The following is an 18,491-nucleotide window of genomic DNA, read 5'->3' as shown; positions in this document are numbered from 1 at the left end:
TAGTATAAAAAAATTCTTATTATGCATGGAGTTTGTCATATTTATTGTAAGACTGGGAACAACCATGCTTATTCGTTACATATACAGTTGTTGCTAATCGTTGCCATCTGTCCATTCTTCTTTCATCTTTTTTTTCTCTCATATGGTTTCACTTTTACCTATTAAATGGGAGCCCAACACTCCTCTTCCCTTCTACACTGTCTCTTTTTTCTTCTCACCACCTTTACTCTTCTCTCTGATTCTTACTTCTCCCTTTCCTCCGCTGACCACCTCTTGTCCTCTCTTCTCCCCCCTCTCTCTCTCCTCTCCTCACTACCAATTCTCTCTTCTTCTCTTCTCTCCTTTATCTCTCCTCTCCTCACCACCTCCTCTCTACGCACCACCTCTTCTCTTCTCTCTTCTTCTATTTTCCCTTCCCTTGCCACTGTTCTCACAACCTGTTCTCTTCTCTCTTCTTGTCCTTTCCCCTCTCTCTCCTCTCCTTTACCACCTTTTCTCTTCTTCTCTTCTATCCTTTCTCTTTCCTCTTCTCACTACCTCTTCTCTTCACCACCTCTTTTCTTCTCTCTACTTCTCTCCTTTTCTCTTCTCCCCTCTCTCTCTTCTCTTCTCACCACCTCTTCTATATTCTTCTTTTATCTCCTTTCTCTCTCCTCACCACATCTTCTCGTCTCCCCTCTCTGTCTCTACTCACCACCTCCTCTTCTATTTTCCTTTCTTTCTACTGTTCTCACCACCTCTTCTCATTTTTTTTTTGTCTTCCCCTCCCTCTCTCCTCTCCTCACCACCTTTTCTCTTCTCTCTTCCTCTCTTCTACCCTTTCTCTCTCCTCTTTTACTACTCTCCTCTCTCTCTCCTTATCACCTTGTCTCTTCTCTCTTCCTCTAATCTCCCTTCTCTTTCTACTCTTCTCACTACATCTTCTGTTCTCTCTTCTTGTATCCCTTCCCCTACCTTTACTACTTCTTCTCTTCTCCCGTTTCTCCTCTCCTCACTCTTCTCTTTCCCCCTCTCTCTCCTTGACACCTCTTTCCCCTTCTACTCTCTTCTTCTCCTCTTTCTTCTGTCTTCATCTCTCTCCTCTCCATTCCCACACACCCCTCTCTCTGACTTTCATAGTTAATATGTGTTTGTAGTTTGGCAATAAGCGAACGGGAGCCCAAAATAATCTCTCTCATATGAGGCCATTTGGTAGCCATGTCCATGATTGATATTCTGGAAATTGAGCAGCGAGAAGAATGTGCACCTTGTGTATAAAATGCCTGCTTACCTTTATTTTAATAACTAACAACTTGCTTACTTTAGTCCCTGAATATCTTTCTACCTGACAAACTCCGTTCTATTAGAAACACAGACGCCTGAGGTGAGTATAAATTAAAAATCACATTTCTGTTTCCCGCCTTTACTGTGGCGGCTCCACAGTCACATGAAAAATTCATAGCTCAGCGATTTCTAATGAAAGTACTCTGCATTATTCTGTTTCATATATACACAGGACATAGCTCCTGCCAGGATTCCACCGTATGAAAATCATATTGACAAGAACAAACGTGTTTTTTTTCCTTTCTAACATGTAACAGATTTAGAAAAATTTAGATTATTTTTAATAATTTCATGCTCTAGAGATCTTGCACAGTATGCATGAGTGGAGATCACAATGCATCTGTAATGGACCGATTTGTAGCCATGTTTAAAATCTGCCTTCTGCTGTCCACCTGGGGTCATGGATCAGAAAATTCTTCTCTATGATGAATGAAGGCCAAGCGCTCAATATAGTATTTTAATCCCATTTTAGCCATCATAGAAAAAATGGCTGTTTTTTCCTTTAATTTTTCTTTTTAATATTTATTCTAGTGAAACACTCAATGGTTGAGAGCCAGATCAACAAAGAGATCAATGGTCAGGGTCTCTATTGGCCCAAAACATCTCGTGGTCCTCCAGTGCTTCAATTAACCACACCAAGCAATGTACAGCAGCCAAATTTTTTACTCTTTATCATTATATTTGTTTATGGAGGGGAAAGGTACTTTTTATTGACCACCAATGTGGGGAACTTTATTCTCCTTCCGAAGCTGTAGTGCTTGCCGGATGCCAGTTCCCCAATCCAACACCGCACTCAAAATACCACACCAGTGCCTGGGAGAAGAAAAGGCTTTAAAGTTTGGGACACATTCTACATTTGTAAATTACAAATTACAATACTGCCGGTGCTACCAGGTCCAATAATTTTATCTTGGTATCCCAGGTGGAACCTTTAAAGTTCTTCTGTGACCCCATGATCCCATCAGGCTAGAATTCCAGGCATTTCTGACACCATTCTTCACAAATTTCATCAGGACTTTAGGTTTGGTTCACAACTTTATAAAAAGGTTTCATCTAAACCAGAACTGTTTGAACATTCCTGAATTATCTCATCTGTTGGTCGAATTATCTTTAGGTTGGTTCACCAACAATTCACTAGAAATTACACCAATGCTTGGGTTGATTCCGTAGCTAAATTTCAATATCTGTCATTGTCCACCAGCTGGATTGACTGACATGTATCCTTTACCAGTCATTGTGATATTCTATAGCATACCTTCTCAACTTTTTAAACATGGGGGAACCCTTGAAATAACTTTCAGGTCTTCAGGGAACTCCTTCTACAAATACTATACCCACAGCCTTTATTATATTAGTGTGGTGGTCAGAGGGAAGAACGCCATTTACATTGTTGGCCAAAGGGAAGCATTTCACCCTTACAGTCACGTCAAAAAATCATTGGTATCAGTTAGAATGACCCAAGAGTTCTAAATTGTTCATTGCTCAAGATACCCCTAGCAACCTCTAGATAAACCCTGGTTGAAAAACACTGCTCTATAGTTTTATGTAAGACAAAAGCACAGTAAGATAGCAGCTCATCTATGTTTGAAAAGAGAATAAGGGGCTATATGTCATACCTGGCAATAAAAGGTATAGGGCCTGATTTAATAAAGCACTCCAAGGCTGAAGAGGATTCACTATCATTATAAATATTATTATTATTATTATTATTAAACAGAATTTTTATAGCGCCAACATATTACGCAGCGCTGTACCTTAATAAGGGGTTGCAAATGACAGACTAATACAGACAGTGATACAGGAGGAGAGGACCCTGCCCCGAAAAGCTTACAATCTAGTAGGTGGGGGAATTTACATACAATAGGATGGGGGATATGTAGTGGTGGGAGATAGAGATGGATAGAGAAAGGCAGAAGAAGATGGGTAGGCAAGTTTGATCATCATCAGTAAATCTGGGTGATCCAGGAAACCTAGAATGGATCTGGTCCAGGATTGAAAGCATTTGCTAATAAATAACAAATTACTTTTAAGAAATCTATTCCAGGTTTGCAGGATCACCCAGCTGTACTGAAGAAAGTGTATCCTCTTCAGCCTTGGAGAGCTTTAATAAATCATGCCCATAGTGCATGGCTGAGCCAATCCAGTTGTTGGTGGATGACAGGCACAATGCACAATATAGCTGCCATTTCCCAACATCAGCGCTGGTTGGCTTCACACTCTTCAGGCTGATTGACACGGACCCAACGTCGAATACCAAGCCTATTCAACAAATTAGCTGGCTGATGCATGCAATAAATAATAATGAATTGAAAAAAACATAATTTTGCTCTGCAATAGAAATAACACAAGGTAATGAAAATCCTGCATGTGCTATGCTTTATTGCATCAATCCTCTTCTCCCCAGCTCAGTGCTGCTACTGATTATGAAAATAAAAAATCCCATGTGGCATTTGTCTCCTCCCCCCCCCCCCCTTTTACTATTCATAGCAACAATTTAGTTTAGGGTTCAGAGTTTGCTTCTGGTGGCTTTCAAGATATATATTTACCCCATAGCTCTCTGCCTGTGTCTAAAAAATGGTAAAAGTTGCACAGATCTTGCAAAATTTCCATCCTGGAGGGTATAAAAAAAAACTATTGTACCCCACTAATTACTCTGATTGGCAGCAGTGCATGTTGGACTTTATTTAGAGAATGGTTGGATCTCTTATGAATCTCACTTTAAAGCCAAGGATGTGGCCATATATGATGTTTCATTTATAAGTACAATGCAATCTGTCTCCTAGATATGCCTGGAGAGCCACAGAATGGACAGAATGCCGGGTGGACCCACTGCTTAGCCAACAGGACAAGCGGAGGGGGAACCACACAGCCCTGTGCGGAGGAGGGATCCAGACCCGAGAGATCTACTGTGTACAAGCCGATGAAAACCTTCTTTCATATCTCAACACAGTCAAGGACAAAGAAGGTACATCGGATTCTAACAGGCTTACTTGTTCTGAAATGACATGTGTTGATTATCAATGGTGAACTAACTTTTATAAACCCATCCTATAGATTCTGAATAGAGAGTCATGACAATATTGGTGTGCTTCGTTCAAAAATATGGGTGTGACCTTATGAGGTTGAGCTCCTGGGGGGCAGGGCAAAATGTTTTATTCCCTTTTCTTTATTATGTTAATTGATCAGTGGTGTGGTCCATATTGGGTAAACGAGTACCAATCCTGAGCAGAGCAATGAGAACAAGTTTTTTGTAATCCCTACCTTCCTGGTGAAAAGAATAATGGAACTAAAAATGTACACAGGTCAGCAATTGTTGCAAGTTGTGCCTTAAGAGGAAACTTGTCAGTTTATGCAGAGGAAAATTTCCTCGAACTTTCAATGATTCCGTGAAATTTCGGCGAACCAATTTCGTAAAACCATCACAAGATCAAGGAAATTGAAACAGGAGGATTCACAGGGGATTCACAGGATTCACTGGGAACCCTCCTGTTTGCGATCACCGGGGCACTAGAGGTTAATTAACCTCTAGTGCTGGGGATCCCAAACTGTTCTCAATGAATGCAATGAAGATCCCCAGCACTGGAGGTTAAATGGGGACAAGTCTCCCCATTCAAAACCTCTAGTGCTCCACAATTGGCTGAGGAATGCAGCCGGCGCTGCATTCATTGATCAGCACAGTCCGCAATCTTTTTTTTAATTATTATTTTTTTTTTTTTTAAATTCAAGTTCGATCGGTGAATTTACACTGGTCATTCTTGCTTACAATTTCGCTAAGCGAGAACGGACGAATTTGGCGAACGCGTTTTAAAAACTCACTTGCTCATCCCTAGTTATGCACACAAAGGTTTACACTGCAATTCTTCATCTTTTATATATTACTTGAAGGTAAAGTTTGATCTAGTAACATTTTGCATCCTTTACCCCCAACATGGTATTGAATTATGTAAATAACATTTTTCTATTTTCATGAAATATTTTACTTTTTACCTGCTATTGTTATCACTTGCTGTCTATGTTTCTCTTTGCAATGCAAAAGTGGATGGAGCCATGAGTGGAAGAACCAATCAAATGTGCTCCTTTGAAATGATAGTTTATAAATGATCATTTTTGCATTTTTGTTGCCCACCAGTAGATGGCATTGTGCCACGATATATAGCATGCAACTAACTAGTGTTTACATTGGCTTGGTACACACTTTCCATGAAGACACAGCACCATCTACTGGTTTGACTTGAGTATAAACTGAGACTCCTTTTCTTGTTTTTTTTTTTCAAAATATTATAAGGGCAAAAAAAACTTGGTTTATACTAAAGTTTATATGGTAAACATATTAGTCAACTGCTCTTACAGTTCCCAATCAGCAGGCTAAAGGTAGAGTGAGGATACTACAGTATTCCCTACCTGTATGTGGCATCATCTGCCATGCTGTGTAAATCCAAGAACCAGATGGGCATAAATACAAATCTTTTGGCATGTAAAACAGCTCCTTTATATGCATCTCATCCGTGTATTTAGCTGTTTGTCTGGCGTTTAGCTTTTTTAAAAAAAGCAGTCAGCAGAGATTTCCATATCTTTGGATTGACAGGTTCCTTAGTCGCATAGAAAAGACTTTCTAACATCCCTGACCCTGGCGCATTTCTAATCAGTCGCTTCGGATTCTTGTGTACATCTGCTGTCAGCCTCATTGAATTAAATAAGCCAAACACATCACAGCAGAGAGCGGGGCCCTTTCACCGTTTTCCGGCTTGCCGTTCCGGGCTAATCCCCCCATATTCATCTCTAAATAAAAATGAATATCGGAGAGCGAAATAAAAAATGAACGCTCTCGGCGTTCCCCGATGACAAAGCGGCAGATATCAGCTTGAGAGTATCGTGTATGGTAATGTGGGCAAAATTATGCACACTTTCATCAAATAAGGCTTTGATCAATCATCCGGTGCCGAGCCCGCCGCTAATCAAGTCTCCTGTGCTGCCTGATGATGATAACGCCAAATGCAGATATTTCACAGAATTCATTTTCTGATAGGTAGAGGATTATTCTGAGTGCTGGAATGTAGCCACTGCGTGCATAAGGTGGCATTTTGCCAATAAAGTTTTATACCTGAAAGCGACCCTGGAACAAAAACAACTTTCCAAAAAGCAATAACACTCACTTGTCCAATCAGCTGACGGGTAGAACTGCATGGGCGAGGGGGGTGCAGGTAATGCGTTTTTAGGTTTTGATTGTGGTGGGATTAGCGCCATTCTTGTTTAGTCCATAGACTCAGTTCACAAGTATATTTAGTCATGTGATCCTATGAATATGAAAAAAAATAAACCTGGTCGTCAACAATTCTTTGACATTAGGAGCATTGATTAATTTTTCTTTCACTTCTAATCTTTCATTTCAGACAGCCATTCGCATAGCACATCGAAGTCAAGCGAGGCACCGTACCTGTCAATCTCATTTGAAATAACAGGTGAGAGGTCTGATGATGTCATATATGAAATAAAGCCTTCCATTTCATGGGGGACTACAAATCCCAGATTGCCAGAAATCCTAATTACTGGTCTATGGGTCACAAGCATGATGGAAAGGTTCCAAGGGGGTAACAATGGATTATATAGGTGTGAATGCCACCCTGTTAGTTGTTATCATCAGTGATGAGTTGCTACAGACATCTCATGGCAGCTGCTTCATTTTTCATATCCATAAGGAGAGGAGTTCTGTAGTTCAGGCGAGGGGGAACTGGGCAGGCCGATTACACTTCATGGGAACATAATGCAGCTACAGCAGTGTCAACCCATTAAATTAAGATAGGGATTCCTAAAATTGGCATACATTTTTTTTAAAGATTTTTTTTTTAATGATGCATGTTGTAACTTTTGTAAAAAAAAAAAAAAAAAAAAATTGGGCCTAATCAACTAAACTGTGCTAACAAGCAAAGTTTGACTTTATGGGAACAGTCAACCACCAATCCCTCCCAGCTCTATAAATATAGCTTTAAAAACACTTTTTTAAACATGAAAAAATACCAAGGAAAGTAGGGTTTTTAAGGCAAGTTATTACAGTTGTATTTATAATAAAGTCAAGTATTGCAGTACAATAAGTTCATACAGTTTGGTATGACCTCGAATTTGAGTTTTGGTCGATACCAATTTGGCCCTAAAGGGGCACCAGACATTCGACTTCTAAACTAAATCAACAAATGCTTAATACTTGAATTGTATACGTGAATCAAAATACCCAACGCGTTTCGCCCAGTATGGGCTTCTTCAGGGGTGTTGTACGTGTAACACAGGTGTACAGAAGTTCATTTGCAGTGTCTATATTTATAACAGAAAAATATACTTAATAAGTCCATATAATAACATTGTTTGTAAATATATGATCAAAAAAGAGAAAGGGGGGTAAATATATATTATCTGTCAAAGAATAATGGATACTAATCATCTATAATATAGTACAAGACAAACATATGAAATGTCAGTAGCTGTCCACATATATAAATAAAGTATACATTAGCCTTAGTAAATGTGTCACATATTCACAGTCAAATACAGTATATGTGAAAATTTCTTAGCTAGTGACTGATATATAAAAACCAATAAGAGAGTTCGAGCAGACTTTCCTATTAGAAATAACTTTTTGAGAATAGTTCAAACCTTTGCATATTGCTTGTTAAAATAACACCCAAATTAAAAAAGGGGTTTCATTTGGATTCTATCTTAATGGGTTACTGGAGTGTCAGTTAGGAATTATATTTGAAGTTCTTCATATTGTGAGATATAGTGATATAGAAAAGGAGAGCAAAAAAAAAAAAATATTAACTTACATATTCCTTAATTAGAAAGTCCAATTTAGTTTTGGATCAAAACAAGAAAGGTACTTGGATGGTCTAATGAAAAAAGGAAGGTATTTTATTCCTAAGAGTAGGATATTAAATAAACCCAGAGGGGATAAAGGGTTTTTAAATCTGTGGTAGATAAAGGTTATATAAAAACATGATTATATTTAGTTTGAAAGAAATTATAAGGTGCCAAGTATAACTTGTACATTGAGATTGTAGTTGGAGAGCCAAAAATCAAAGTTAAAATTACTTTAGGCTGACATGTATCAGGAATAACTGAAAAGGAAGCACAGCCCGGTCTGTGTAACCCCGCTGTGATACCAAAGAGTGGCAGAGGGGAATCCCGGAGGCGTCCTCTATATATGGTGTGGAGGGCGAGAACTCCGGAGACTCAGCAAAGCCAAATACCAGATAAAGATTTCACCAGATAAAGATACATATGTTTGTTTTCTTAACGCTTTTTTAAAGTTTTATCTACGTTTATGCCTTTTTTACCAGCAACATGCTAAAAAAAATGAAATTCAAGTTTCATTTCACTTTCATAACTTTATTTTAGACCGAGTGACTTCATCTTTGGGTCTTTGTGCCTCTTTTTGCAAGACAGGCAAATCCTGGCTAGTGAGAGGAGTTGTAGCTTCCTGAAAACAATAGATCATATGATGTTGATTCTCTATTATTATAAAAAAGGAAATCCAATGAATGAAAGGGGTGTGGCTATCAGGCTGGAGAGGGAGGGGCTAGATTGTTCTGGACGTCCTCCAGCAAGGAAATGGGGCGGGGTCTATGACTTGCTGCAAATAATAATGCAAGTTGTTGCTCACAGTGTGCAGTGAAATCAGTGTATAAAGTTGCACCCCAAGAGAGGAGCTTGTATAACTGTGCTATATTCATATGTACATATTCACCCAAAATCACCTAACATTTTTTACATTGGATTTAAAAGTGTATTTATTTTCAGTTAAAATTGGGTGAAAACATTTCAAAGCAAACCCAGTGCCCTAGTCACATAAATATCCTGAAGATGTTTTTCACCAGATTATGCTGTTCCATATTGATTTCTAGGCAGCAGTGGATTAAAAGGCTTTATGATAATCTCTTCTTGAATTCTGTTAATAGAGATTTCAGAGCATATGAATCCCCCGCACTGAGATGTAGTCACTAAATATTATTGTGCGGTTTCCATATGACGGCACTTATAGACGCTCGGCTGTGCCGTATTTCACCCAAACAAGCCAGGAGAATCATTCCCTCAAATGGTTCAATTAAAATGAATTATACAGAATAAAATGAGCCATTGGTGCCGGCACGGAATACATTGCGGGGTGGCAGGAAATAAAATCCCCCACTGATTCCTCCCAATAAATGGATCATCGTTCTTCTGTGGGGTCTACAAACAATTCTTCACCTTGGAGCACCGGCTGCTTTTGTTTTCTTTATATCAGCTGATTATATGAACCCAGGCAGGCGGCCGGAGCAAACTGATACCCACCTGCTGCTGCAATGCATCCATCCGGTCCTGTGATCTAGCCAGCTCTAACATGCAGCTCCATGCCCTCTCTTGTTGAACAGGAGACCTGATTTATTTATGCTGCAGCACCTACAGGTCTTTGTCCCTCCCCCAATCTGAGATTGGACTGTGAAAGGAGAAGCAGCAACTGATACGTTCTTGTCTTTGTCCCTTCACTCTGTACTCCCGTCAGCAGTGCCGATTGGTTCCGTTTGCTGCTCTTACCTCTAGCAATTTTAAGTTCTGCTGTATAGGGTTCACATGAGGATAATACCAAAGCAAATTATTGCACATAGGCTAAATTAATGACTAATTAATGAATACAGAGCTGCATTTGTTTTTTTATAGTGCAAACAGTAATTTTTTCCCACTTTTATAAAAAGTAAAAATGTTTAATCAATGCACAACATGCAGTCATAGGAGATTTTAAAGGAAGTGCCAGCAGCGCCCACTGGTTCCTCCTGCTGAGTGCAACCCATTACAGGATACGGCAGACATGCCGAACCCAGCAAGAGGAACCACAGAGCTCCTCAGGGGAATTCCAAATCCTCATTCTCAAAGGAAGCTTCAGCTGGGGATCGCTCAGCATGGATTAAGTGGGGTATTATTCAGAATGAATGGCACTGCAGCACACCAACGCATGGGACTTCTGCCAATGTGCAGCATGGTATATGGAACTGCGCTGGACAAATGTGAACCCGGCCTAAAAGTGCAACTTTCATTTAAAAAAATATATATATTTATTTCACTTACTATTACCTGTAAAAAGTCCTCAATCCGTTTTCAAACCCCAGCGAGTCCCATGCTGTCTTGGTTTCCCTCTTCTTTCAGGGGCTCCTTGTTCCATCCAGCACCGTCATCTTTGTTCTTCCATCTTTCAGGTTCTTGTTATGTCACCCGAACTTGCACTGCTCAGGGGCTAGATCTGCTAACGTGTCTTCCTCCAAAATAATGATTTCACGGCACATGTGCGAAATAGAACACTGATGACGCATGCGCAGATGGAGCAGCCCGCAGCCCCCCGGGATAGGTGATGCAAGAATCCCAGCAGGCTGTGGGTTTCCTTTTCAGCCCTTACTGCTGTGGCAGTACAAATAGAAGGGGAGGTGACTTCCCCAAAAAAGTTCAGAAAATAAAAAAAGTAAAAAACTTTTTTTCCTTATATAAATGGAATAGTCGCTCTTTTACATAATGTTAAATATGTGATAAAAAGTCCGCTTTGAATTAGGAGGATCACAGCCCTGGAACATGCTGGGTCATGTTTCAGGTACAACATGGTATTTCCCATACCTCTATCTGACAGCTTGACTTGACTTTTTTAGTTTACGATAGAATGTGGAAGGGTTGGACTTCCTTTCATGTTTTTGTCGTTGTGTTCCCACCAAATAAAAAAAAACAATACACATACGGACATCTTGCCAATGAATGCTTCACCAAAGCCTAAAGAAGGGCTTTTCACAATCAACATAATGCAGAAGTAACATAAGGGAACAGATGTTTCCTTAAAGAGAACCTGTCTTCTATACTATTCCATCTCAAAAGATACTTGTCAATCACCCTAAAATAAAAAAATGTGAAAAAAAACAACATACAATTGGCTCCAAAAGCGTTACCAGACATAAAATGCTAATAATTTAGTAGCAGATAAATGTACCTATAGATAACATGTTTTATATCTTATTAGCCATAGAGAAGGAGAACCTAGACATTTTTTAATATATTTTTTGTAATTTTAGATTTGACATTGCATAAATGACTCCTATATACCGATACAGATTGCCATTCCAGTAATTTAATATCCAGCATATCTCGGATTACAATAAGTGCTTTCCATTATCTCCGTATAAAGATGTCATTTAAGTGTAATTTCAGACTTTTCATATTAAGTTCTCATTGACTGCTCCTTGTTACACGGTGACCTTGCAGCCTGAGAGCTCCAAATGTTGCAGTAAGTTTATTTGCACTGATCTGGGAACGAGAACTAATGCGATTGTCTGGGATGCGATGTAGCATTGCCTCGTCCCAGACTTGCAGGTTGCCTTTTTTTGTACTTTCAATACTTTGCCTTATGAGACTTAAAGATGAGAGATTGCTATGAAAAGAGAGGCACGGAGCAGGGAAATGTGCGGAGGGGCTTCATGACAGGTGTGCTCGGACTGCACTGAAGAAAGGGGGGGAAGGGGTTAAGATTGAGTTGTAGAAAGAGGAGGGGGAGAGATAAAGGGCTGGGTCGGAAGTTCAGTGGGTGGAGATGAGAGAGGGTAAAAGGGGGGTGTGACGGAAGTCAAGGACAGTTTTTAGAGAGAAGAAATTTCCCGCCCTGTTATAAGGTGTGCTGAGGCGGTTGAGGTTGGTGGAAGGTAAGAGTTCTGGGTCACTTTTGGTGGGAGGGGCACCCAAGGTGGTGGAGACCCCCCTTTAAGTGGTGAGCGGTGGAGGCCCCTGAGGTGGCGATGTGCTGCTAGGGGCAAGAATGGCTTGGCGGTATTGCTAATTACTGGTGATTTGGTGGTGTGGCGGACTTTACCTTCCAGACCTGCGACCTAGTTGGTTTGGGAAAATGGTTGGGTATATTAAGAATTGGTTATGGTAAAGACAAGGTTAAATTAGAGCTTAGATAGTGGTTAGTTAATGGTTAAGTTATTTTATTCTATTTGTGTGTTATTTATTTGTTGTTTTGTAGGTATATGTTATGTTATGTTTATGTACAGAGTTAATTTATGGAAATATTAAAGTGTTTGTTCAATAAATGGCTGCTTGCCAGCCATTTTAAAGGCATCAGGTTGTGGAGTGTTATTTGGTAAAGGGGAAGAGATAAGGGGGAGGGCTGGCAAGGGTAAGTGAGGGGAAAGTATATGGGGGGGAATGTGAGGAGCAAAGGTACGAGCTACCCTAGTCAAGGTAATTTTGGTGACTAATTGCAACAGTTTGCATGATTAAATGAGATGCATTTATAGCCCAATGTTACAATGAGACTGATTTATTAAAGCTATCCAAGGCTGGAGAGGATACACTTTCATCAGTGAAGCTGGGTGATCCAGCAAACTTCTAATGGATCTGGTCCAGGATTTAAAACATCCGCAAGCAAATAGCAAAACAAATCCATTCCAGGTTTGCTGCTCACTTATAAAACTGTGTCCTCTCCAGCCTTGGCGAGCTTTAATAAATCAGGCCCAGTTATTTTTTCCCCGCTCTCTCTCTGCTGGTCCTATTTCCTTTCCTCCCTCCCCAATCTGTGAACTCCTCATCCACGTGCTTCTTCACCCCCATCTTTATATTTCTGCCCCTTCTTCTGCTGGTGACATCTCACCCAACCCTGCCCCCTAGCTGGTGATGGTGGCGTCACTTGAAGCAGCAAAGGACATCATGGAATTATTTGTCAGCCCTCTGCTCAGCAGCTCTGGCTTCCCGTTAGCCATGCCGCCTTCTCCTGATATGTATATTTCTCAGCATCCCCGGCACATACACTGGGGCTGTGTGCAGCTGACGGGGATTTGGAGTTTGTGCTGCAGCCAAGAAGCAGATTAGTTCCTGGTCTCAATCCAGCCCTGCCATTAGCTGCTAAGACTTTTATAGCCGCTCTGCTCACAGGCACTGATATCTGTTGTAGCATTTAACTTGGCTGGCCTGCTGCTGGTTTGTTTATCTGTTGGATTTACTGTTGCCTGTTTCCTGACCCTGCAATTGTTTGCTGCCTGGACCATCCATTGCCTGTGACCCCAATTCTGCTTGGTCTTCTACCCTGAATACCTTGTTTAGTGGACGGATTACCTGTGTATGACCTCTGGCTCTGTTTTCTGGTTTTGCCTCCGCTGGACTCTCCTGCGTTATCTGTGGATCACCTGGAAACCTGGACTGTCTGACTTCTCATTGTGTTCCCTGTCTTGCTTTGTGGCCTTCTGGTCCCTTGTCAGTCATGCCCCGAATATTATTATTATACAGGAAATATATAGAGCAAACATATTACGCAGCGCTGTACATTAAATAGGGGTTGCAAATGACAGACAGATACAGACAGTAATACAGGAGGAGAGGACCCTGCCTAGAGGAGCTCACAATCTAAGAAGTGGGGGAAGTATCACACAATAGGAGGGTCATATGGAATGGTGGGTGAGTAGTGAAGGTTTAGAAGACAGAAGAAGACAGGTAGGTGAGGTTAAAGTGTTGGGTTTTCTGAGCTCTTTTAAATAAGCAGAAAGTAGGAGCAAGCCTGATAGGATGAGGAAGACCATTCCAGGGAGTCGGGGCAGCTCTAGAAAAGTCTTGGAGCCGTGCGTGTGATGAGATTATGAGTGAGGAAGTCAGTAGTAGGTCATTGGAGGAACGAAGAGAATGGCTAGGGGAGTATTTTTCTATTGGGTCAGAAAGGTAAGTGGGACAAGAGCTTTGGAGGGATTTGAAGGCAAAGCACAGGAGCTTTGTAAGGTGAAATGGAAGCCGATGGGAACTACAAAGAGAGGCAGCAGAAAAGGAGCGGTGGGAACGCTGTGTATGGGGTAGGTAGGTGGGAGGGCCTTGTATGGGGTAGGTAGGTAGGAAGGCTGTGTATAGGGTAGGTAGGTGGGAAGGCTGTGTATGGGGTAGGTAGGTGGGAAGGAGGCTGTGTATAGGGTAGGTAGGTGGGAAGGCTGTGTATGGAGTAGGTAGGTGGGAAGGCTGTGTATGGGGTAGGTAGATGGGAAGGATGAATGAATCTGCAGCATGCATAATAAGTTGTAAAGGAGAGAGCCTAGTTAGTGGAATACCAGAGAGGAGGAGGTTACAGTAGTCCAGACGAGAGATGATAGGAGCATGTACAAGGGGTTTGGTGGTCTCTGGGGACAGGTAGCGGCTGATTTTGAAGATGTTGCACAGGTGAAAGTGGCAGGACCTGGAAATGTTTTGAATATGGATGGTAAACGAGGGGGCAAGACAACGTGCCTGGGGAGAGGGCCGAATAACAGTGTTACAAAAGTCCTTGGGGCAACTGTGTGTTGGGACGGCTTCCCAAGACTGATCAATGGCTTTAGATGAAAAGGGCAGATTTAGATTGGAGGATTGGTGCCTGGTAAGATTTGGTGCTGGAGCAGGGCCTTAGCCCCTTTGCCTTAGTCTCTTTAGATCATTGAAGCATTATTGAGAAGCCACGTACAGCCGGCACCAATGCCAGAAAAACTAATATCTTGTGTAATGTTTTTTGGCATGTGCAATGTTTTTGTTCCCCAACAACGCTTGTTATACAGCATCCATAACAAGAGGCTGGGCATCGCTTAGTGTATAATGGCTGTGCCATCTAAGAGAAAAATACAACATTCAACTACTTGCAACAAAATCACCTCATATATAAAGGAAACACCACCATAACAAGAGTCAGCAGTAATAAAAGAGCAATAATACACTTTTATTGAAGCAATACATCTACAAATAAAGAAGAGCAATTGTAAAATCCAGCAGATCTGAGACACAATTCAAAATTCACCCCGGAGAGATTAAAAGAAAAAGAAAACTACTGGTTTATTTTTGCTCCTATTTTGTTGTTTCATTTTGTGATTTTCTTCTAAATAATTTGCATGTTTATAGCTAATATTAGTTTACCTAAAAACAATAAATCATCTATGAAATTGGGTACAAAATGGCAAATTGAGAAATGGTCATTCAATGTCTATGGGCATTTTAAAGTTCACCTGTACCCAGACTATGGACATTAGGCAATGTCAGGGAGATAATTATGCTTAAGTGTTATGAGGTCCTTCTTTTTATCTAAAATACAAGCTCTCTAGTTAAACAGAATCCTATTCACCAAATTCTTAGCACATTTACTATGCTATGTGAATTATCCCTTGCAAGAAAAGAGTTCACTTTGCTAAGTGAACAGCGTGTATTCCTTTAGTAAATCAACCCCAATGACTCAGGATTGAAACTAATGTATGGGCATGAGAAATTTAATTTCTTAGGCGCAAGAAACAACACTGGTACCCGGACCTGTCGCTCCTCCCTATATGTGCGCATGATCCAGTGCTGCTCTTAATGAAATTCTAAATGGACATAATGGGTCATGCAGAAAATTGATCCAAATGCGGAACAGTTTATACCAATAACAAAAAATCCATTGTTCTCATTTGTTCACACCCACTTCATTAATATGGAAATTACCCCGATTGCCTGCAAAAACTGATTGACAGGCGACATCTGTCCTCACATAACACAAATCACAGGAGAGCCCAGCTTCTCTTAGTAATCCCATGCAATCTGCAGGAGTGCTCTCTTATTAGTTGGAAAATAACACAAAGTAAACAAATGCCTCTTATTGTAAAATAAAATAGTATTTGTGGATATAAACTGATGAGACGGGGTAATAACTAGCAACCTAGTGACCTAAAATAGATAAATCCAGAGCTCCGAGGTTACTTGGTGGCAACAATGTTTAACAGTCAGCAATGTTCTTTAGGTTTTCTAGAAATTGGTAACATTAAATAGTGATTGTGGACAACTTCAGGGATATGTATTAAAACCTACAGCCAACCCAAATTCACTATAATAAAGCCTAAACAGTACAATATGGTTTCTGGTACTTGATGCAAATTATACATTTTGCAATTTGTTCTTTTCTTCTTGATTTGTTTTTTTTCCATATTTATTGTTAAGGTTAATATTTTATGTTGAACAATAAACTACAAATATCTCCCAAAAGTAAAATTATCATCCCCTTGTTTTGTGCATGCTTGATTGTCAGTTTAGCATATTAACTAGACAGCATTTTGACTCCGACCTGTGTTGAAAAGACCATATAAGGTGGAGTCTGGACAAAAAGATGAACCTAGCATAGCGGCTGTATGAGGCCGTTTCTTTGGTCCTTCTATATTGCAAATTAATGTGCTTTTCTGCATTTACCACCACTCATATCCTTATAGTTAATCAGTTGGCTTGGTCATGGGCACACCTTGCCCTAATGAAGATAAGAAGCATTTTATGGGGTCAAAGGTCCTTCATAAATACTTATTCTGGAAGATATTGTATGGGGACCCAACCTATATACTTGGGTAGCCACCTTTATTCAGTCCATTCCTCTCTCGTTTGGATAAACTGGATCCTTTATATCACGAATGGGACATGTCTGTCCATTTTCCATCTTTAAGCTAATAATTAGTGGTGAGATTAGAATGTGGTTATGACTTCCTCATGCCCCTGATTTTTCCCGATGTGTGTAGAGTCTCTTCAGTGGCAGCCCAAATTATGCAAACACGTTCTTTAAAAACCATCATAGCTCTTGTGCCAGCCACTGGGAGCCTCATGATAATGCCTGGTCCAGCATCAGTTCCGAACCCAGTCCTTTTTTCTTTTGCCTTCTTTATGTACTGTTAGAACAAACCCTGCCATATGACGTATTCAAATTGAAGACATCCAACATAAAGCATTGGCATTCAGATGACCTCCTTTTTTTTTTGTTACATAATCTGGAATATCAACGCTTAATGACATCAGTAAATTTAAAATATATGGCAATCTTTCTAGCTTTCATAATACCACAAATCCAAGGCCTTAAATCTGACTCAGTGAGCCCCCATGGCACTAAAATGTCTAAGCATCCTATTGCCTAAACACCTCTATCAAAATACTCCTGTCAACTTCACATCCACCTTTATTCTTTTAAAGCTGAACTCCAGGCAGCACAAACAAACTTGGTTTTTATTCTGTTCCACTTACCCCTTCTTAAGAATCCAGGACTAGGAGTTTTTAATCTTGCGGCGAATTGGGCCGTTCTCAGCCATTCAAGGTTTAATTTTAATTTACAAAAAAAAGCTTTCCCCAGCCATTTAGAGACCACTAGAGGCTTTGAATGGGGAGACTTGTCCCCATTTATTCTCTAGTGCTGGGGATCTTTTCAATAAATGCAGCCAGTGGCTGCATTCATTGAGAACAGTGTCCGATCCGCTGCCTCTAGTGCCCCGGGGATCGCAAGCAGGAGAATTCGCAGGGCTGCATGAATGAATACAGCCCTGTGAATCCTCATGTTATAGACTCCTCAATCTTCCGATGGTTTCACGAAATCGGTTCGACGAAATTTCACGTAACCATCAGAAGTTCGAGGAAATTTTCATCCCTATCCAGGACCCTTATTTTGGCATTTTCATTAATATTGAAAATAATTATGTGCAACTGCTGGAAAAACTACAGCTGCTCCATATTGAAGTCCATGCAGCCAGCTCCATGGTCATATTTCTGGCTTCCTCTCCTGGCCATTCACAGATCAAACACATATTTTTGTCAATGGCCAGGAGAAAAGGAAGGTAGGGATGTAACCTAGATCTTGATTTTGAGAAAGGGGGAAGCAGAGAAGAATAAAAGGTAAGTTTGTACTACCTGGAGCTCAGCTTTAGGACCCAAATCCCTTGCTTGGTCCCGAAGGACCTTTTTGTAGATGGGGAGATGCAACATAATAACACAAATCCTATTTCTCCAAGTAATTATACCCACCAAAAGCTCTCCTTCTATCTTTACCTGATCCCTTCTTCCGGGAGATTTATTCATTTATCAATAAAGACGATTGATGACTACCCTTCAGATAATAACACTGAGGTGTACATTACCAGTGTCCTATCAATTTATTTTTCTAGATAATAACATTAAACCATTATTAGAATGGTTGGAATTTAATACATATTAGTCAATGTTTCTTTGTAAAAAATGCATGCAACATCTTTTTTTTTTAATAACAAATGCACCATTATGACTCCATTGATCACATTGTAGCAAGGATATTTTAATCACCATTGAAAGGCAGTTGCAGATAATGCGGTTTGTGTTTTTCCATATGCCATTCTTCATTTAAATTTGATGTATTTTGTTCTATT

General features: G+C 40.3%; 1 protein-coding gene across 2 annotated transcripts in view; it reads left to right on the top strand.

The window, feature by feature from the left end:
- Positions 1-18,491, top strand: part of THSD7A (thrombospondin type 1 domain containing 7A) — a 269,637-nt gene that overhangs the window by 188,062 nt on the left and 63,084 nt on the right. For both annotated transcript variants that reach the window (XM_072412943.1, XM_072412942.1), the window contains exons 5-6: positions 4,107-4,288; positions 6,714-6,782. In XM_072412943.1, coding sequence (XP_072269044.1) covers positions 4,107-4,288; positions 6,714-6,782 — 251 coding nt within the window. The remainder of the gene's footprint in view (positions 1-4,106; positions 4,289-6,713; positions 6,783-18,491) is intronic.

Source organism: Pyxicephalus adspersus, chromosome 5, assembly GCF_032062135.1.
Source record: "Pyxicephalus adspersus chromosome 5, UCB_Pads_2.0, whole genome shotgun sequence".
Taxonomy (NCBI): domain Eukaryota; kingdom Metazoa; phylum Chordata; class Amphibia; order Anura; family Pyxicephalidae; genus Pyxicephalus; species Pyxicephalus adspersus.
Note: the sequence above shows the minus strand (reverse complement) of the source record. Positions and strands in the feature narration are given on the sequence as shown.